The sequence below is a fragment of the Microcaecilia unicolor genome, chromosome 2 (assembly GCF_901765095.1).
Source record: "Microcaecilia unicolor chromosome 2, aMicUni1.1, whole genome shotgun sequence".
Lineage (NCBI taxonomy): Eukaryota > Metazoa > Chordata > Amphibia > Gymnophiona > Siphonopidae > Microcaecilia > Microcaecilia unicolor.
The window spans coordinates 551,997,611-552,020,444 of NC_044032.1; the positions used below are offsets into that span (position 1 = coordinate 551,997,611).

At 41.2% G+C, this 22,834-nt stretch overlaps 1 protein-coding gene across 1 annotated transcript in view; it reads right to left on the reverse strand.

The window, feature by feature from the left end:
* Window positions 1-22,834, reverse strand: part of FRYL (FRY like transcription coactivator) — a 655,466-nt gene that overhangs the window by 525,940 nt on the left and 106,692 nt on the right. Inside the window, 3 exon segments of the mRNA XM_030191364.1 lie at window positions 6,547-6,626; window positions 18,747-18,843; window positions 20,951-21,090. Of these exon segments, the coding sequence (XP_030047224.1) occupies window positions 6,547-6,626; window positions 18,747-18,843; window positions 20,951-21,090 (317 nt within the window).

Sequence of the window (22,834 nt, forward strand, 5' to 3'; positions counted from 1 at the left end):
TGCTATTTTGTAAGTTCTCTGATTAAACGTTTGCATTGTATCATAAGTAGATATTTTTTCTTTATACATTAAACATATCTAATCACAGCATTCTACTGCAATTAAACATTTAAAATTTGCGCTCTGGTGCATAAAATTCTCTATGGTGAAGCCGGCGTGGCTAAACAGTAAGATAAAGGAAGTCATTAGAGCCAAAAAACAATCCTTCAGAAAGTGGAGAAGAGAACCAACTGAAAGTAACAGGATAGATCATAAGGAATGCCAAGCCAAATGCAAAGCGGAGATAAGGAGGGCAAAAAAGGACTTTGAGAAGAAATTAGCGTTGGAAGCAAAAATACATAGTAAAAATTTTTTTAGATACATTAAAAGCAGGAAATCGGCCAAAGAGTCGGTTGGGCCGCTGGACGAAAATGGTGTTAAAGGGGCGATCAGGGAGGACAAAGCCGTAGCGGAGAAATTAAATGAATTCTTTGCTTCGGTCTTCACCGAGGAGGATTTGGGGGGGGACACCGGTGCCGGAAAGAATATTTGAAGCGGGGGAGTCGGAGAAACTAAACGAATTCTCTGTAACCTTGGAGGATGTAATGGGTCAGTTCAGCAAGCTGAAGAGTAGTAAATCACCGGGACCTGATGGTATTCATCCCAGAGTATTAATAGAACTAAAAAATGAACTTGCGGAGCTACTGTTAGAAATATGCAATCTGTCCCTAAAATCGAGTGTAGTACCGGAAGACTGGAGGGTAGCCAATGTTACTCCGATTTTTAAGAAGGGTTCCAGAGGAGATCCGGGAAATTATAGACCGGTGAGTCTGACGTCGGTGCCGGGCAAGATGGTGGAGGCTATTATTAAGAATAAAATTGCAGAGCATATACAAAAACATGGACTGATGAGACAAAGTCAGCACGGATTTAGTGAAGGGAAGTCTTGCCTCACCAATCTAATGCATTTTTTTGAGGGGGTAAGCAAACATGTGGACAATGGGGAGCCGGTTGATATTGTATATCTGGATTTTCAGAAGGCGTTTGACAAAGTGCCGCACGAAAGACTCCTGAAGAAATTGCAGAGTCATGGAATCGGAGGTAGGGTATTATTATGGATTAAGAACTGGTTGAAAGATAGGAAGCAGAGAGTAGGATTGCGTGGCCAGTATTCTCAGTGGAGGAGGGTAGTTAGTGGGGTCCCGCAGGGGTCTGTGCTGGGTCCGTTGCTTTTTAATGTATTTATAAATGACCTAGAGATGGGAATAACTAGTGAGGTAATTAAATTCGCCGATGACACAAAATTATTCAGGGTCGTCAAGTCGCAGGAGGAATGTGAACGATTACAGGAGGACCTTGCGAGACTGGGAGATTGGGCGTGCAAGTGGCAGATGAAGTTCAATGTTGACAAGTGCAAAGTGATGCATGTGGGTAAGAGGAACCCGAATTATAGCTACGTCTTGCAAGGTTCCGCGTTAGGAGTTACGGATCAAGAAAGGGATCTGGGTGTCGTCGTCGATGATACGCTGAAACCTTCTGCTCAGTGTGCTGCTGCGGCTAGGAAAGCGAATAGAATGTTGGGTGTTATTAGAAAGGGTATGGAGTCCAGGTGTGCGGATGTTATAATGCCGTTGTATCGCTCCATGGTGCGACCGCACCTGGAGTATTGTGTTCAGTACTGGTCTCCGTATCTCAAAAAAGATATAGTAGAATTGGAAAAGGTACAGCGAAGGGCGACGAAAATGATAGTGGGGATGGGACGACTTTCCTATGAAGAGAGGCTGAGAAGGCTAGGGCTTTTTAGCTTGGAGAAGAGACGGCTGAGGGGAGATATGATAGAAGTGTATAAAATAATGAGTGGAATGGATCGGGTGGATGTGAAGCGACTGTTCACGCTATCCAAAAATACTAGGACTAGAGGGCATGAGTTGAAGCTACAGTGTGGTAAATTTAAAACGAATCGGAGAAAATTTTTCTTCACCCAACGTGTAATTAGACTCTGGAATTCGTTGCCGGAGAACGTGGTACGGGCAGTTAGCTTGACGGAGTTTAAAAAGGGGTTAGATAGATTCCTAAAGGACAAGTCCATAGACCGCTATTAAATGGACTTGGAAAAATTCCGCATTTTTAGGTATAACTTGTCTGGAATGTTTTTACGTTTGGGGAGCGTGCCAGGTGCCCTTGACCTGGATTGGCCACTGTCGGTGACAGGATGCTGGGCTAGATGGACCTTTGGTCTTTCCCAGTATGGCACTACTTATGTACTTATGTACTTATGGACTCCCTTGTCAGCTTACCACCTCGAAACTCTCACAGATCAGCTCGCTTGTACTTAAATCTGCATTACCCAATCTACAGAGGCCTCAAGTATAAAACCACCTACGCCTCCACCTTTTCCTATATTAGCGCACAACTGTGGAATGGTCTACCTAAATTTGTGAAAATTACCCCTGATCATCCGACCTTCAAAAAATACCTTAAGACCTTCTTATTCGGAAAAGCTTACGCTCCTGACCCGCCCTGCACTGCTGCCTATTGAATTCAATTTCTCTTTCCACATTTCCCCACCTCTGCTATTACTCTCTAGCCTCTTTCACTACAATGCCGTTGACTGTTTGTTGTAGAATTGATGTATGACTTTTGTAAATTTCTGTAAGCCACATTGGGCCTGCCCTTGGGTGGGAAAATGTGGGATATAAATGCTATAAATAAATAAATAAATTAGAAAACATTACTTCCCATTGAAAATATAGTTTTAGTTAAAGTAGCAGCAGTACTAGGCTAGGTTTAACAAAGGAAAGTTACTGTAGCCGGTGTTTTCTGAAAACAGCAGGATGAACATTCTCACTACTTATTTATTTATTTAACAAAATGTACATGAAGTTATCCATTTCTAAAGTGTCTCGTTTTTTGTTTTTTTTTTTTAACTTTTGAATGAGAAGTAACCAAGGACAGAAATGGCTGACAGTATCCTGTTACATGATCATTTCCGAAAAAGATAAATTTGAAGTGCTGTAGCACAGTTGAAAAAGTATACAATTGAATACAATCCTCAGTTAAAAGTGAAGATGGATGAAATACTGGAAGAATAATGGACTAGTTGAAATAAAAAGGAAATACCACGCTAGGAAAAAGATTAGGGCGTGCACATAATAATACTGTATCTTCACAGATTTAAAGATAAGGAACGTTTTAGACTAAAGCTTGAATTTCACCAATGAATCTAGCTTACGTAATACTTAATAGGGAAAAGGAATTTCAAATATATAAACTTAAAATCCATTAATTACATAGATACAAATTAAAAGATTGTAAGCACACAGAACAGCAAATTCAAATCCAAAACCATTGGAGGAGGGTGAATCTGAAGATAAAAAAGACATTGTAGAGCCATTTCACTATGAAATGTATAATTAGGGAAGAATCATTTACATCATCATGAAAACAGATTAACAATAAGGCATACTAGCAACGTCAAAAAAGAAAATTTACTATTTGAGAAAGACAGTTAATAGTCAAGAATTTAAGAATCCCACTATTTGTATGATGAATGACCAGATGCATATCACTTAGAAAAACTGTGCCCTATATACACGTATAATCTTCTTGTGGAATCTGTGCTAGACAAAAGAAGCTCTAGAAAACCTGGCAAAAAGTCACATTATTGAATAGTAAGGAAGTATAAGCCAGGCAACTAGATTCAAAGACTTGAGGTTTTCAAGTATAGAAGCTGATCGTAATTTAATGTGATGAAAAACCCACTCGCATGTAAGGAAGAAATGGATAAAGGACTACCTTGAATACAACTGGAAACCAAAATGCCTGGGCGAATACAGCATGATTAGAGTTAAATGAGCTGACTCTCTGTGCATTTTGGAATGTCCTTGAAATGACAGGCATTGGAAGATACAGGAGGTCTTGGCTCCAAGATATTTGGAAAGAATCAATTTATGCTTTGTACCTACTTGGCTATCACTCCTGAGATTGGAGTTTTCTATTCAACAAGTCGACTACAGCGTTGAGGTTCTCTCGTAAGTAAAAGGCCATGATGTTGGCACTGAGATGAATAATCGTGCAACTGTGAACTACATTTCTGCACAAGAGTGTAATTCCCCATGCCTACTGACATATTAGATGGCCACTTTATTGTCCATTTGCACAAGAGTTATTTGAATGAAGAACTCGTCACGGAACAAGTAGATGCTGTGGTGGTGATCCTCTGCCGATCAGGTGCCATGAGTCATATGTTGAATGAAAATGAACTCATCAACTCTGTTTGGAAGCATGTGCTATCAGTACAATAGAGAGGTTCAAGGTACCCTTGACTATAAAGTTGTCGTGGACCATCTAGCAATGTAGAGAACACTTGATATGTAAAAGAATCTTGGTTGAAAGTGGCTGGTTGCACTATGACCACCAATTCTTGAGATGCCACTGTAATGGCCCCACTTTAAGTTATGCTAGAGGTAGAACATGTATATCAGCAGTACATGAGCCAATATCCTGAAATAGGTCTGACTCTTGTGATATAAAGTGGATGAATATGTTCCACCAGGGAAATAATGTTGTGCACAGTGTGAGTGATAACTTTGGTAAAGCCAACGGAGTGATGTGATTTTCTGTAAACTCTAGCTGTACTGGCTAGAAAAGTGGCTTGCAGTGTTTATCTGCAATGCTTGAAGGGCATTGTGCAATGTTTCGTCTACAGTTAATCATTTGTCAAAAAATGGGAAAAATCTAATTATTCAGATGAAGATAGGCCATGCTGTAACCGCAATTTTGTGAACACAGGGTGCTGAAGGCAGACCAAATTAAGTATTCAATACGGATAATGATTGCTGCGAATGAGAAAACTAAGAAAAACTGTTTGGATGATGGATGAATTAATACATGAAGATATACATCCAGTAAATCAAAAGACATGAATCAAACATTGAGATACAAAAAAAAAAAAAGGGGGGGGGGGGGGGGGGGGGGGAATGGTAGTTAGGCTGGTCATCCGAAAGTTTGCCTACTTGATATATCAGTTAAAATTTTGGAGAGTCAGAACAGTACAGTAAACCCCCCCTGTTTTCTGTGGTATTAATATATATCTGGAGTAAAACTCTGTGTTCTTTTGAGTGGGATTCATGTCTTCGAATGCTCTTGCTATCAGAAGCCTGAAAAACTTCAATTTGTAGTAGATGTTAATAGTCTACTAAGGTTGTGCAAGAACATGGCAGCTGTATTTAAAATAGTTCAAGGTCAAATTGCAGTGAATTACAAATGCAGTACTTAATAGTAAACAGGTGGAAATCAAACCCAGTTCCCCTGGGACCTAGGCCACAGCCCTAACCAATAGCCATTGAGGCCACTTTGATGACTGCCATCCAAGCTTTGTGGAAATACTGAAGAAGCTTTCCTATTGGAAGATGTGGAAGACAAACTATGTCAACAGTTATTGTTCAGATTCACCTATTGAGTTACTGTCTGCTTCTGAGGTATCAATGTCTAACAAATTTGTGATGACATGATTGTCTTTGGCAGTGTAAAAGAAGAACTTTGGGAGTAAAAATTATATTTCCCAGATATTTTATCTCTGAAAGAATAGTACTGGTAATCGTTATAAACCTTGACTTCTTCCAGAGTATCCAAAGGCGTACATTCCTTCTTCATACCCTATATGAGTTGCCAGCAGCTCATATACATGCATCATCTACACTGAAGCCACCATACAAGATCAACGTCTGATGAAAAAGGAACTGCAGCTCCTCGAACCTCTGTATAATAACTGTCATTTGCTGTATAAATAATCTTCACAATTGTCTATAACCAACTGGAAAGATCATCAATAAACATCTAGTAATCCTGCTACCAACTGATTCAAATCATCCTTAGTGGTAAACATATATAGGACATAATGCGAATTATGAACCACTGTACAAATAGATAAGATCTAAGTCTGATATATTCTTTGGTTATCAAGATACAAACAGTCTTGGACATGATACTTAGAATCTAAATTCAGTTAGAAAGTCTGACCGAGAAAAATGTCAATCATGTCTCCCTATGGTGCTCTTGAAGGATAGCATCAATTTGAAGAGACATAGGTTCTTTGTGAAATTTGAAGTACTGCTGATCATTCATGTGTGGCTGAGAGGCTATTGGAATAGAAAGAATCACAGTCATCATTGCTAAAAATGTAGTTCTTTTTGAGAACTTATTATAAGATCTAAGTTCAGGATCCTGAAAGTCAAATTTGATACTGCGCATGACCTTTTTCTATACAGAACCTCATAATATCTGTCTGACTGCTGTGACTACTGCAGAATTGAAAAGGATGAAACTTGCCCCTAAAAGTCCTGCTGAGAGGTAGGGGGATCATACACCGAGGATGCTGTTGATATTACTGCTGCTATTGACTGAATAAAGTAGACATTTAAGGATACTAGTAGACAGAAACAATGGCTGTGCAGAATATCTAAAAAAAAAAACACTGTGAAGCAAAGACAAATTTGAAATAATTTCAGAGTTCAATTTTAACTAATACTATTAAAAAAAATTACATGAAAGCTGTGTATAACTTACCCTTCCTTATGTTTAAAGTGCTTAAAAGCCAGGTTTAGAACTTCATGTACTATGGGATCTGGCACAGGATGAACAGGAATCTAGAACAAAGATGCATATTTTGGTAAAAAGATTAATAGTATGATCACTGCACTCGGTATACTGGACAAACAAATGCCCAGCTTAAGTACAGATATACCATTAAACTGAAGTTATTTTCAGTCTTACATTCAGGACTGTCATAAGCTAACAAAGCAATTACCTATAAAATATTTCTCCGATTACAGCATTCCTTAACCAATTAGAAAGCAATTTTAGAAGGGTTAAGCGTCATTTATGCACATAAAAAACTGATTTGCATAGATGTTGGAAAATATTTATATGCAGCAATTTTATTTATTGCATTTGTGTCCCACATTTTCCCACTCTTTGGTAGGTTCAATGTGGCTTACATATTACAACAGAGGCAGGTTACAGAATGTCAAATAGTTGTTGAAGATTACTTATTGCTAAAGATCAGTAGTAGTGTATTTTGCATTTTCCAAGCATTTGGAGGAATAGGTAGTATCTGTCAGAGTTAAGTATACATTGTTGTCCATTTTTGAGGTTGTTTTTCCCATATACAAGTCTAGCTGCTGTGTTTTGAGCTGCTGTAGTTTTCTAATGATTTGGACTTTGCAACCCTCGTATATTCCATTGCAGTAATCTACGTGGGCTAACACCATTGTTTGGATCATGTTGCAGAATATGTTCCTAGGAAAGTAAGGTTTTATGCATTTGAGTTTCCACATTGTGTGGAACATTTTCTTAGTCATAATCTTAGCTTGGTTTTCGAGTGTTAGGCTGTGGTCTATGGTTACACCTACACCTAGGATTTTCAGGGTGTCTGAGATTGGAGAGAAGTTCCTAAGGCATTAATGGCCGTAAGGCATTCGGTCTTGTATTGGGAACAGAAAATGAGGCATTGAGTTTTTTCTCTGTTAAGTTTTAACTTGAATGCCGCAGCCCAAGATTCCATGATGGTCATGCTGTTTATTATTTCCTTGGTGATTTCTGTGGGATTATATTTGAATGGAAAGTAGATTGTGATGTTGTCTGCGTAAAGAAATGGGTTAAGGTCTTCATAAAAAATGTACCATTTATAAATGTATGGTGTGGCATGCAGAGATTTAAATGGGTTAAGGTCTTCATAAAAAATGTACCATTTATAAATGTATGGTGTGGCATGCAGAGATTTAAATGGACTTCTTATGGGTGAATCTTCAAAGTACAAGTATACTTCATATTTTGCAGCAGCAAAACATGTGTAGTTTAAAAAAAAAAAATTCTGTAAGCATTTACACCTGCTCTGAATCACGTATAACTCCAGACTGCTTGTTTGGATCAGGGGTTTGGAGATATGATAAAGGGAGAAATTGTACTTATATTTCTGGTGTTCAAACTGATTGAAGTTTTGCAAGTTTGCTAGAGGTCTGGCTCATAGAACAGAAAAGTTGTTTTTGGGGCGTGGCCACCCCACAGACGCAGACTGGGTTTGAGACTACCGCTAGAGGTGGCTTACTGCTGTTTACCAAAACTGCCGTGGTTTTCCCATTCTATGTCTTGGGCTCTGTGAAGAACATAAATACTAACAAAGGTGTTCATGAACCACAGAGGTTTACCCTATGACTCGTGCCCTGTGAAGAAACAGGCCCAGGAATTCCTGTTCTTGTAAATAAATTCTTATTTTTGCATTCTACCTCTTTGTCCACTGTATTATTTCCTCCGGCCACGCACAACCTTTATTCAGTGTTTCACATCCCCCTAAGCCATCTCTTCTCCAAGCTGAAAAGTCATAACCTCTTTAGCTTTCGCTATATATGTCAGGCATTCCATCCCCTTAATCATTTTGGTCACCATTCTTGAGCTTTTCATTGTTCTGCTATACCTTTCTTGAGATGCGGTGACCAGAACTGTACACAATGCTCTAGAAATGGTTGCACTATGGAACAATACAAAAAGGCATCATAATATTCTTTGAAATTATTAGGTAAGGAATAGAAAACAAAACAAACATTATGTTTGCTTTTTCTGGCCATCACCACACAATAAGCAGAAGATTTCAACATACTGTCCACAATGACACCTAGATCTTTTCCTGGCGTGTGGAACCTACCATCTTGTATCTATAATGTGAGTTATCCTTCCCAATATGCATCACTTTGTACTTATCCACAAAAAATTTCATCTACCATCTGGATGGCTTACAGTTTCTCACAGTTCACCTGTAATTTCACAACTTTAAATTATTTTGTATCATCTGCTAATTTGATTACTGTTCCCATGTCCAGAACATTTACAATATATTAAGTAGCACCAGTCCCAGTACAAATCTCTGTGGCAATTTACTATTCACTCTCTTCTATTGAGAGAACAAGCAATTTAATCCTACTTTCTGTTTTCTATATTCAAGTTGATCCTCAATCCACAACAGAACATTGCCTCTTATCCCATGACTTTTTAATTTCCTCAGGAGTCTCTCATGAGAGACATTCTCAAAAGCTCACTGAAAATCTGGATACACTTCATCAACTGGCTCAACTTTATCCACATGTTTATTCGTGCCTTCAAAAGAAAAAAGTAGCAAATTGGTGAGGAAAGACTTCTGTTTGCTAAATTCATATTCACTGTTTGTTTGTGTGTTCAGTAATTTTGTTCTTTACAATAGTTTCTACTAGTAAAAAAGCCCCGTTTCTGATGCAAATGAAACGGGGGCTAGCAATGTTTTCTTCTGTGTGCATGTGGGAGTGTGTGTGTCCCTGCCCTCTGGCCTCTCTCCCCTCCCCCCTCTGAGTCCTTCACTGTTACAGAGCCAGCGATTTGATTTCGTGCTCTGCTGTTTTCCTTCACTGACTGTGTTACAGAGAGGGCGGGGCAGACACTCATAGGGAAACTGGATATCTCGCCCCCTTCACACTTCCGGCTGGAGGCTTCATAGAACGTTGGTGTTGCTTTTTATATAGAGAGATTATATTGCCCAGTACTGATGCAAGGTTTACCAGTCTCTAGTTTCCAAGGTTACCCCTGGAATGCTTTTCAAAATCTGGCATTACATTGGTCAATTTTCAATCTTCAGGTTCTAATAATAGAACACAATTTCATATTAGAGTTCAATACTCTGGGGTGTATATCATCTAGTTCAGGTAATTTACTGCTCTTTAGCTTGTCGGTTATTACATATTTCAAGTTCTCTGAGATTTGTTTCAGTTCTTCTGTATCATCACCTTTAGATACCATTTCTGACGTGGGTAGCCCTTTTACATCCTGCTCAATAAATACTGAAGCAAAGAATTCATTTAGTCTCTCTGCTATGGCTTTATTCTCCCGCTGTGTACCTTTCACTTCATGATCTCTTTTAGCTTTCCTTACCAAAGCTTCGCATATAACTTGCCAGTGCCTACACCATTTACTGCTTTCTTCATTCAAATCCTTTTCCCATATTTTGAAAAAAGTTAATTTGCATCTAATAGCCTCCTTCACCTCACCTTTTAACCATGACATCTATAGTTTGGCCTTCCTTCCACTTTAATACATGGAATACATCTGATGTGGATGTCCAAGTTGGTATTTTTAAACAGTGAAAATTAACACAAAAAAGGGAATAAAGCAAACAAGTTATTACTCCAACTATAAACATTGTTTGCTAATAACTCATGTAAGAAAGACTACAGGGGCTAGAAAAATTAAAAAATCAAGCAAAGCTTCAGAACTCACAGAATGCAAGCCAGTCCATCCCAATGCATCATAAATCTTCACACCATCCTCAAAGGAACTTGACCAAATGTGATGATGCTTGGTTCCACCTCTTGAAGCAGCGGTCTGGCGAAACAAGAGACCTTAGTATATAGAAGCAGCTGATGTTTATTTTCCTTGGAGCAATCTGGACTGTGTCGTCACATTTGATCAAGTCCTTTTGAGGACAGTGTGAAGATTTATGACGCATTGGGATGGACTGGCTTGTATTCTACGAGTTTTGAGGCTTTGCTCAATTTAATTTTTTTTTATTTTTGTAGCCCCTTTAGTCTTGTCTCTTACAAGAGTTATTAGCAAAAAATGTTTTATAGTTGGAGTAATAACTTGTTTGCTTTATCACCTTTTTTGTATTAATTTTAACTGTTTAAAAATACCATCTTGGATATCCACAACAGATGTATTCCCTCTATGAAAGTGGAAGGAAGGACATTGGGGGTCCTTTTATAAAAGCACGCTGAAAAATGGCTTACAGTAGAGTAGGCACGGATTTTGAGCATGCGCACAATCATTTTTCAGTGCACCTCAAAAAGGCCTCTTTTTTTTCCCGAAAATGTACATGCAGCAAACTTAAAATTGCCATTTTGGGTCTCAGACATTACCGCCAGTCACAGACCTAGCGGTAAAGAATTTGGGCGATAATGACCTACGTGTATCAGATGCCACTTGGCGCGCGTCCACTATGCACGCCAGAAAACAAAAAATATTTTTCAGATGCGCGTATCAGACATGCCGAAAATGAAATTAATGCAAGACCTATGCAGTAATCGGGTGGTAAGTCCATTTTGGCGTGCATGGGGCGCTTGTAGGAGCTTACGCGGCTTAGTAAAAGGGCCCCTAAGTGTAGTGAATTACTACTTCTTTTCTGGGCTTTCCATTTATGCACATCAGCAAGTTTGAAATATTTGGGAACCGATTGAAAAGATCTTAAGATTATTTAGATTTTTGTACTTATGTTTGATACAGACTGCTTGTAATTTGATGATATGTCCAGTTTTTTGGAAAGCATTCTTTTTTTCTGCAGGGGTTTTTTTTTTTTTTTTTTGAGTATGCTCTCTTTTTTTCTGGCTTTAGTATAAAATAAAAGCAATTATAAAAATTTTAGGACTGTACAGTTTGCTTTGTCCTCCTTGTTTTAGGGTGGACTGGATTGCTTTCTGTGAGTTTTGAGGCTTTGCGCATGATTAATTTTTTTGATTTTTGTAGACCCTGTAATCTGTCTCTGACGAGTTAATAGCAAACAAATTTTTATAATTACAGTGGGGGAAATAAGTATTTGATCCCTTGCTGATTTTGTAAGTTTGCCCACTGACAAAGACATGAGCAGCCCATAATTGAAGGGTAGGTTATTGGTAACAGTGAGAGATAGCACATCACAAATTAAATCCGGAAAATCACATTGTGGAAAGTATATGAATTTATTTGCATTCTGCAGAGGGAAATAAGTATTTGATCCCCCACCAACCAGTAAGAGATCTGGCCCCTACAGACCAGGTAGATGCTCCAAATCAACTCGTTACCTGCATGACAGACAGCTGTCGGCAATGGTCACCTGTATGAAAGACACCTGTCCACAGACTCAGTGAATCAGTCAGACTCTAACCTCTACAAAATGGCCAAGAGCAAGGAGCTGTCTAAGGATGTCAGGGACAAGATCATACACCTGCACAAGGCTGGAATGGGCTACAAAACCATCAGTAAGACGCTGGGCGAGAAGGAGACAACTGTTGGTGCCATAGTAAGAAAATGGAAGAAGTACAAAATGACTGTCAATCGACAAAGATCTGGGGCTCCACGCAAAATCTCACCTCGTGGGGTATCCTTGATCATGAGGAAGGTTAGAAATCAGCCTACAACTACAAGGGGGGAACTTGTCAATGATCTCAAGGCAGCTGGGACCACTGTCACCACGAAAACCATTGGTAACACATTACGACATAACGGATTGCAATCCTGCAGTGCCCGCAAGGTCCCCCTGCTCCGGAAGGCACATGTGACGGCCCGTCTGAAGTTTGCCAGTGAACACCTGGATGATGCCGAGAGTGATTGGGAGAAGGTGCTGTGGTCAGATGAGACAAAAATTGAGCTCTTTGGCATGAACTCAACTCGCCGTGTTTGGAGGAAGAGAAATGCTGCCTATGACCCAAAGAACACCGTCCCCACTGTCAAGCATGGAGGTGGAAATGTTATGTTTTGGGGGTGTTTCTCTGCTAAGGGCACAGGACTACTTCACCGCATCAATGGGAGAATGGATGGGGCCATGTACCGTACAATTCTGAGTGACAACCTCCTTCCCTCCGCCAGGGCCTTAAAAATGGGTCGTGGCTAGGTCTTCCAGCACGACAATGACCCAAAACATACAGCCAAGGCAACAAAGGAGTGGCTCAGGAAGAAGCACATTAGGGTCATGGAGTGGCCTAGCCAGTCACCAGACCTTAATCCCATTGAAAACTTATGGAGGGAGCTGAAGATGCGAGTTGCCAAGCGACAGCCCAGAACTCTTAATGATTTAGAGATGATCTGCAAAGAGGAGTGGACCAAAATTCCTCCTGACATGTGTGCAAACCTCATCATCAACTACAGAAGACGTCTGACCGCTGTGCTTGCCAACAAGGGTTTTGCCACCAAGTATTAGGTCTTGTTTGCCAGAGGGATTAAATACTTATTTCCCTCTGCAGAATGCAAATAAATTCATATACTTTCCACAATGTGATTTTCCGGATTTAATTTGTGATGTGCTATCTCTCACTGTTACCAATAACCTACCCTTCAATTATGGGCTGCTCATGTCTTTGTCAGTGGGCAAACTTACAAAATCAGCAAGGGATCAAATACTTATTTCCCCCACTGTAGATTTTTAAACAGTGTCTATGCCCGATTTAAATTCATAACCATTGCAGTTGTACCTTTTTAACTTTTTTTGTAATGATTTTTCTCATTTTATCATAGCTGCCCTTTTGAACATTAAATTCTGGGGGTCTTTTTACTAAGCTGTGGGGAAAAAGGGCCCTGCGATAGCAGAGGGAGCCGTTTTTCCTGCATGCCAGGGCCCTTTTTACTACAGCAGGTAAAAAGCCCCCAGACACACGTGACCATGCGGCGGGGAGCCATTACCGCCACCCACTGAGGTAGCGATAAGGGCTTCTGCACTAACCTGGCGGTAACCGGGCAGTAAGCAACGATGCCCGATTACCACTGGGTTACCCCCACACAAGCCATTTCCTAGGGTTTTCTTTTTCCCCAGAAGTGGCATGCGCTCAGGACAGCACTACCGCCAGTGGACACGATGAGCCAGTAGTAGTCCTGGAAGAGCGAGCGGTAAGCCTGCGTAGCTTTCTAGTGTGAGATTTCGGACAATTGTAACTCCGAGAATTTTCAGGCTGTCCGAGACAGGAAGGGAGTAGTCTGGGGTGTTTATAGTGGTGGGTTTCTTCGTGTTACATTGTGAAGAGAGGATAAGACATTGTGTTTTTTCTGCATTGAGCTTTAGTTGGAATGTATCCACCCATGAGTTCATTATTTCTGTAACACCAATTGTCTATTCTCTTCTCATTTCCATTATCCATGATGTATTGTAAGCCACATTGCGCCTGCAAAGAGGTGGGAAAATGTGGGATATAAATGCAATAAATAAATTATTTGGAGGCTGTGTTTGATTTAATTTGTGATTTCAGTTAGATCATGTTTGAATGGGATGTAGATCGTGACATCGTCTGCGAAGATGTGAGGATTAAGACCTTGGTTGAATAGCGATTTGGCCAGTGGTGTCATCATCAGGTTGAAAAGGGTTGGTGAGAGCGGCGATCCCTGGGGAACTCCACATTCAGGTTTCCATGGTGATGATGTAAACTTCTATTATTTTAGTGTTGCCATATTTATCTTCCCTAATTTCTGTTATCATTTCAGATCTGATCGAAGCAAGTTTTTCCATCTTGGAACGTTGGGCTGAGGTATTTCGGTTTAAGTTAAACAAAGACAAAACTCAGTGTCTTGTGCTCTCGTCCGTCCATGCCAGATTTTCCTCAAGCTCCCTTGTCATTAAAGACCAGACCCTCCCCATTTCACAGAGCCTTAGACTTCTGGGTGTTGAGCTGGGCCCTCACCTGCACCTGGATCTGCAAGTGCGAGCGGTCACCAAGCGGATGTTCTATGCAATGTGGAGGCTGCGGCGTGTTAGGTTTTGTCTCACCAGAGAGCTCTTCCGCACACTCGTCCACTGGCTGGTTCTGTCTCACCTGGACTACTGCCCAGAATACTGCTCCGAGACTCATCATACCACAATGACTAAAACATATGAAATCCCCACATATATCTAGCAAGCATTGTTAAAAACGCCTCATATTATATCTTTATCATATTTTCCATTACCATGCAACCCAAATTACTTCTGTAACACTAATGTCAACTCTCCTCTCATTTTCCACTATCCACTATATATTGTAAGCCACATTGAGCCTGCAAAGAGGTGGGATAATGTGGGATACAAATGCAATAAATAAATAAATAAATAAATAAATAAAATCTTGGGCGAATCGCGCATGGTTCCTGCGCAGCCCCTACGTTTCCAACTACACTGGCTACCTGTGAGAGAACGAATCGCATTCAAGATCTGCACATTGACACACAAAATAATTTACGGATTAGTTCCGGAATACATGATTCCTCTTATAGATCTCCCACCTAGAAATGCCATCACTACAGCCCGTACCTTTTTACAACTACATCACCCACCTTGCAGGGGTGTTAAATACAAGCTTCTATTTGCCTCTACTTTCCACTACTCCAGCCCGAAGACTTGGAATGCTCTTCCCCTGTTCCTGAAAACGCAAGCTGACCACCATCTTTTCAAGAAGCTGCTGAAAACGTATCTTTTTGAAAAAGTGTATCCCATTAGTAACTCTGCTGTTTAGCCTTCCTTATTGCTGCAAGCGTATTATCCTTTTCTACTGTAAACTTCATGTGTTGTGTCTTTTAACTTTTGCAATTCATGGAAGCCACATTGTGCCTGCATTTGTGGGAAATTTGGGGTAGAAATGAACCATAAATAAATTAATTAAATAATTAAATAAATTTCATCATCTGTCTATTAGTTCTGGCCAGGAGGATGGTAGTATGGCCCTACTACTACTCTCTTTCCCTTCACACAAGGAATTCCTAGTCATACGAATTTTATATTGCCATCTGTTTCCTGCTGAATTTTTATTATGTTTGACTGAATGCCCTCTTCAACATATAGCACCATCCCTCTTCCAATTTGATCCATCTTATCACTGCAATATAAATTGTACCATGGTATCACTATGTCCCATTCTTTTACCAGACATTTGATGTATGACTATTGATTGGCCCCCAAAATCTATTGTAGATTAAAAGTTGTCAATTAATATGCCTGCGTATACTTTTCAAATATTGTACTTGTTAAATTTTTTTGATAAATTAATAAAATTAAAAAAAAAAAAGAAAATTTCCATCACACATTTTTTAAATAGAAATAAGGAGCAAAGGAATGGAAAACAAAAATAAGGATGTTATAATGCTTTTGTATCGCTCCATGGAGCGACCGCACCGCGAATATTCTGTTCAATTCTGGCCACCACATCTCAAAAAAGATGTGGAGGGGCATAATCGAACGGAAACGCCTATCTCCATGGGCGTTTATCTCCGAGAACGGGTCCGTGAAGGGGCGGGCCGAACCGTATTTTCGAAAAAAATGGACGCTTTTGAGCTGGGCGTTTGTTTTTTTTTTTTTGCGATAATGGAAACTAAAAACGCCCAGCTCAAAAACGTCCTAATCCGAGCCATTTGGTCGTGGGAGGGGCCAGGATTGGTAGTACACTGGCCCCCCTGATATGCCAGGACACCAACTGGGCACCCTAGGGTCAGTGCAGTGGACTTCAGAAAAAGCTCCCACGTGCATAGCTCCCTTACCACGGGTGCTGAGCTCCCAATCCCCCTCCCCCAAAAACCACTACCCACAAATGTACAACACTACTATAGCTCTTAGTGGTGAAGGTGGCACCTACATGTGGGTACAGTGGGTTTTGGAGGCCTCCCATTTACCAGCACAAGTGTTACAGGTGGGGGGGGGGTGGGCCTGGGGCCACCTGGCTGAAGTGCACTGTGGTACCCACTAAAAGTACTCCAAGGACCTGCATACACGCAGGCCTCTAGGACTGGTTGCTGCTATATAACATTGGCACACCAGTTGACACCTGAAGACTAATCTCTACGAAAACATCCTTTATTGGAATAACCGCGTTTACTCACAGTTAACTGCAGATCAGAGGTTGTGCCCCACTGGCAACGAGTCTCCCTGGTACTGAGATTAGCAGTAGGTCAGAGCTGGCAGAATGCTGTACAATGCCTTCTTTCAGCCACATTCAAGGGAAGAACTAAGTTGTCTAACACGGCTAACACAGGAAAGGGAACTAAAACTGGCTTACAAAAATGGCCACTACCGCATGGACAACAACAGGAAACACAACAGGGCACACTCTGACCCAGTAAGCAGGGGGAAAAGCACCATGGAAGAAGAGCCTACCAACTACCAACATCGTGAGACTGTAACACAAGCTAATGAAATCACGAAGCCCAATACCCTACACCCACCACAATGCAATGCTGATGTGACCCTGTAGTGCACCCGAGAGCCACATCTGACCCAGGGAAAGGCTGTGACAGGATCGAACTCATTCTGCTGTCATGGAGGTGGGTACGGCATTTGAGGCCGGCATACAGGCTGGAAAAAAAGTTTTTAAAGCGGGGTTTTTTTTGGTGGGTGGGGGTTAGTAACCACTGGGGGAGTCCGAGGAGGTCATCCCCGATTCCCTCCAGTGGTCATCTGGGCAGTTGGAGCACTTTTTTGGGACTTGTTCGTGAAAAAAAAGGGTCCAAAAAAAGTGACCCAAAATCGCGGTAAAAACGCCTTTTTTTTTTTTTTTTTTTCGATTATCAGCTAAAGACGCCCATCTCTCCTCGGCTGATAACCACGCCCCAGTTCCGCCTCCACCATGCCTCCGACACGCCCCTGTCAACTTTATTCCTTTCCGCGACAGAGTGCAGTTGGAAACGCCCAAAATTGGCTTTCGATTATACCGATTTGGGCGCCTTTGCGAGACAAACGTCTATCTCCCGATTTAGGTCGCACTATAGGCGTTTTTCTCTTTCAAAAATAAGCTGAATAGTGGAATTACAAAAGGTACAGAGAAGAGCGACAAAAATGATAAAGGGGATGGGACTACTTCCCTATGAGGAAAGGCTGAAGCATTTAGGGCGCTTCAGCTTGGAGAAAAGACGGCTGAAGGGAGATATGATAGAGGTCTATAAAATGAGTGGGAGTGGAATGGGTAGACGTGAATTGTTTGTTTACTCTTTCCAAAAATACTAGGACTAGGGGGCATGCGATGAAGCTACAAAGTAGTAAATTTAATACGAATCCGAAAACATTTTTCTTCACTCAACATGTGATTAAACTCTGGAATTCGTTGCCAGAGAATGTGGTAAAGGCAGTTAGCTTAGTTGGGTTTAAAAAAGGTCTGGACGGCTTCCTGAAGGAAAAGTCCACAGACCATTACTAGATTGACTTGGGGAAAATCCACTGCTATTTCTGTGATAAGCTGCATAAAATGTATTGAACTTTTTTGGGATCTTGCCAGGTATTTGTGACCTGGATTGGCCACTGTTGGAAACAGGATGGGGGGCTTGATGGACCTTTGGTCTGTCCCAGTGTGACAATACTTATGTACTCATTTACTATGTTACTTATGAGCAGGTGAAAGGCATCCAGGATCAGGAGGGACAACCTACTCATTCTACACCTTCCCCTTAAAACACCACACATTCTCTCCCCACATCCCCCTCGATACCTCATTCATCCTCCCCTTCCTCCCCCCCATCCACTCACCTGATCCTCCTTGACCCCATTTCCTTTTCTCTCATCTCTCACTTGTTTGTATTCATACCCTCCCAAAATAAATTTCTAAACCACCCTTCCTGGAGTACAAATCTACTGTTTTGACCCACATCCACTACCTAAGTCTCCCTTTTCCCTCTATCACTTATTTGCACTCTTGCTCACCATTCCCGTCCACCCCCCCCCCCCCCCCCACTCTTTTTCTTTCCCTATCCTCAAACTCATTCCTCCTCCCATCACAGCTTGGCAGCAGAGGGAGATGGCAGCTACTGGAGGTCCTCCTCTGCTTCCTGGGGAAGCAGTCCACAGTCTCCTGTAAAGATTCTGCAGGGATTATGAATTCCATGGGAAGGGTTGGATTTTGTGGCCACAGAATCACAGGAGACCATAAACCCAACTTATAACATTACTTGCACTCTGCTTATGTCACTTTGAATGTAGTACGTACAGTCATGAACTAATAAATATTTAGACATGTCAGGTAATTAAAACGTACAAAGCTTATGGAATAAGAGCTTACCTGTTTCAGAACTTCTACTAAAACTAAACAAAAAATGAAATCTACAGCTAAATCCCTCCTTTCGAGTAGATAATCTCTCTCGCGCTGCTGCTCATCCCTAGGAAGAACCAAAATTTGGAATGAGAAACACTTCAGAATAAAAGCACTGAATTGACATTCTTTCTTTTGCAAATAAGTATTAAGTGTACAATATACAAGTATAAAACCTTACATACTGAAAGTTCATTTCTTTCAAGTAAAATAAGTAGTAGAAATGAACTGAATCCTCTTCACCCTATTCAGTATTTCAAATTAATACACAGTTGTGAGCATTGTACGTGGTAACCACAATTCAGTTAACTTAAATTGGCCTATCTAAGGCTCTTAGGAAGTTTTACAGTTTTGACACCTGGTCTCACCTTTAAGGCAGGGGTTCTCAGCCCAGTCCTCAGGACACACCCAGCCATCAGGTTTTCAAGATATCCATAATGAATATGCATGAGATAGATCTGCATATAATGGAGGCAGTGCGTGCAAATTTATCTCCTGTATACTCATTATGGATATCCTGAAAAACTGACTGGCTAGGAGTGTTTTAAAGACAGGTTTGAGAACCCCTGCTTTAAGGTGATGTCACTGTAGCTAGCCAGAGCTTGGAGACACCAAGTCTATCATTTACATACTAGAGGACAATTGTTCTGATTCTGAACAACAAAGACCCTACAAACAGGCAGAATCCTGAAGCCTCAGTCTTCAAAGGAAAATCACACCCACGGCCTAAAAAGTTGATTCTTCATATCTAAGGACACTATCAGGCTCATTTTCGAAAGAGATGGATGTCCAAAAAGTGACATAAATCGGCTCTTTGACGTCCTTCTCACGGGGAAGTCCAAATCGGTATAATCGAAACCGCATTTTGGACGTCTTTGTCACAAGTCCGTCGCAAGGACGTCCAAATCTCAAGGGGGCGTATCGGAAGGGTTTTCGAGGCAGGACTTGGGTGTTCCTAACACTTGGACATCTTTAAGCCATAATGGAAGCAAAGACGTCCAGGACTAAAACTTGGATGTTTTCACCCAGATCTGTTTTTATTACGAATAAGTCACAAAAAGGTGCCCAAAATGACCAGATGACCACTGGAAGGAATCAGGGATGACCTCCCATTACTCCCCCAGTGGTCACTTCCCTCCTCCCACCCTCAAAAAACATCATTAAAAATATTACTTGCCAGCTTCAGATGTCATACTAAGGTCCATGACAGCAGGTGCAGGTCCCTGGAGTAGTTTAGTAGTAGGTGAATGCACTACACAGGTGGACCCAGGCCCATACCCCCTTCCCCTACCTGTTACTTCTGTGGAGGAAACAACGAGCCCTCCAAAACCCACCAGAAACCCTCTGTACCCACAAATAGGTGCCCCCCTTCACCTGTAAAGGCTATGGTATTGGTGTACAGTTGGGGGTAGTGGGTTTTTTTTTTTGGGGGGGGGGAGCTCAACACACAAGGAGCTGTGTACCTGGGAGCATTTTATGAAGTCCACTGCAGTGCCCCTAGGGTGCCCTATTGCTGTCCTAGGATGTCAGGTAGACCAGTCTACTAAAAATGCTGGCTCCTCCCACGTCCAAATGGCTTGAATTTGGACGTTTTAGACTTGGACGTTTTTGTTTTTGAAATGGCTGAAAATCAAAGACATCCAAATCCAAGGATGTCCATGGTATTTTCGAAGACAAAGATGGACGTCCATCTTTTTTCAAAAATGACCTTTTCCCTGCCTCTGAATATGGACGTTTTACAAAGAGTCCAAATTTCAACTTAGACGGTTTTTGTTTTGTTTTTTTTTAAATGCCCCTCTATATAGAACTAATGCTAGGAATGAGGTAGATTTTGAAAACATCTGCAATTATTTCATGTATAAAACCACTGCTACACTGAGACAGATGTTGTACTCAGACACACTCCCATACATGCACATGTATATGTATGTACACACACAAACACACACATGTACATACATGCACAGAAACACCTTCCTTCACTCAGGTTCATTTTTTTTCCTGAATCTTATAACCCATGATAGCTACCTTCTAAGATAATTTGCTAAGTGCTGTATATCAGAAAGAGATAAATTAGAAGAAACTCAGTAACCATATGTAAAGTCATACATTTACTTTTGAAAGAAAAATATAATTTAACATAAAATAAAAAGATAAAACAGTTTAGTTCTTACCCCTTTGACTTTGTGCTAGAACGAGGTCTATACTCATATGATTCATCTTCAGTTCCATTTTGGCGCTTGTACCAGTCAAATAAGGTACGCAGTAAGGAGGGAAGACAGTGTTCTGCTACTGAACTCATAGAGCTTATCAACTGCAAAGACAAAACATTTTGTTTCTAAGGACTACTTGAAATCTGTTAGGTTTGTGTTGCAATAAGTGATGCAGCAGCGGCAATGAATATTAGAAAATTAAACACTGAGGACCCTGTTTACTAAGGTGCGCTAGCACTTTTAGCGTGTGCTAAAAATTGGGGCGTGATAACTGTGTACACGCCCACAGGAATATTATGGGTGTCTACACAGTTAGCGTGCGCTAAAATGCTAATGCACCTGTAGCACGGCTTAGTAAGCAGGGCCCTAAAGGTATTTAAAATAGTTTGCTGTTTGTGTCACTCTCAGGCTCATTTTCAAAAGAGAAGGACGCCCATCTTTCGACACAAATCGGAAGATGGGCGTCCTAATCACAAAGTTGCCCAAATAAGTATAATCGAAAGCCGATTTTGGGCATCCCCAACTGCTTTCCGTTGCAGGGATGACCAAAGTTCACAGGGGCGTGTCGGAAGCATAGCGAAGGCAGGACTTGTGTGTGCTTAACACATGGCCGTCCTCGACCCATAATGGAATAAAAAAGGGCGTCCCTGACGAACACTAGGACGACTTTACCTGGTCCTGTTTATTTTACAACCAAGGCACAAAAAGGTGCCCGAACTGACCAGATGACCACCAGAAAGAATCAGGGATGACCTCCCCTTACTCCCCCAGTGGTCACTAACCCCCTTCCCACCCACAAAAAAAAAAATCTTTAAAAATATTTTTTGCCAGCCTCAAATGTCACACTCAGGTCCATGACTGCAGCATGCAGGTCCCTGGAACAGTTTTAGTGGGTGCAGTGCACTTCAGGCAGGCGGACCCAGGCCCATCCCCCCCTATCTGTTACACTTGTGGTGGTAAATGTGAGCCCTCCAAAACCCACTAGAAACCCACTGTACCCATATCTAGGTGCCCCCCCTTCACCTGTAAGAGCAATGATAGTGTTGTACATTTATGGATAGTGGGTTTTGGGGGTATTTGGGTGGCTCAGCACACAAGGTAAGGGAGCTATGTACCTGGGAGCAATTTCTGAAGTCCACAGCAGTACCCCCTAGGGTGCCTGGTTGGTATCCTGGCATGTCATGGGGACCAGTGCACTACGAATGCTGGCTCCTCCCACGACCAAAGGGCTTGCATTTGGTTGTTTCTGAGATGGTTGTCCTTGGTTTCCATTAGCGCCAAAAATCAGAAACGACTAAGTCTACGGACGACCATCTCTAAGGTCAACCTAAATTTCAGGATTTCGGCGTCCCCGACCGTATTATCGAAATGAAAGATGGACGCCCATCTTGTTTCGATAATACGGGATCCCCCCCCCCCCCCCCCAAATCGGGACATTTTGCAAGGACGTCCTCAGAAAAACTTGGACGTCCCTTTCAATTATGTCCCTCCCTGTTTTGAGAAATGTAACTGGCACCTAAGGAAGGTGCTCAGTTGCAAATCTTTCAGTGCACCAGTCAACCAAAGCAACTTAAAAAATTATAATGTACCACTAAGAAATCAAAGCAACTCGCAAAAGAAGGAAAAAGAAAATAAGCTGATTCTATGAAGATAAAATGATTTTCATAGTCAGATGGACAGTAGCCAAATTGAGCCTACAAATAGGTGGAAAAATGTGGTTTAACAAATAAATAAATAAAGATGGTGGGTGTTTTTAATGTGTACTTTTCATTGCTTTTTATTCCTTTTTTCTTCTTTTGTAAGTTGCTTTGGTTTATTAGTGTTCTAAAATTTGACTGTATATAG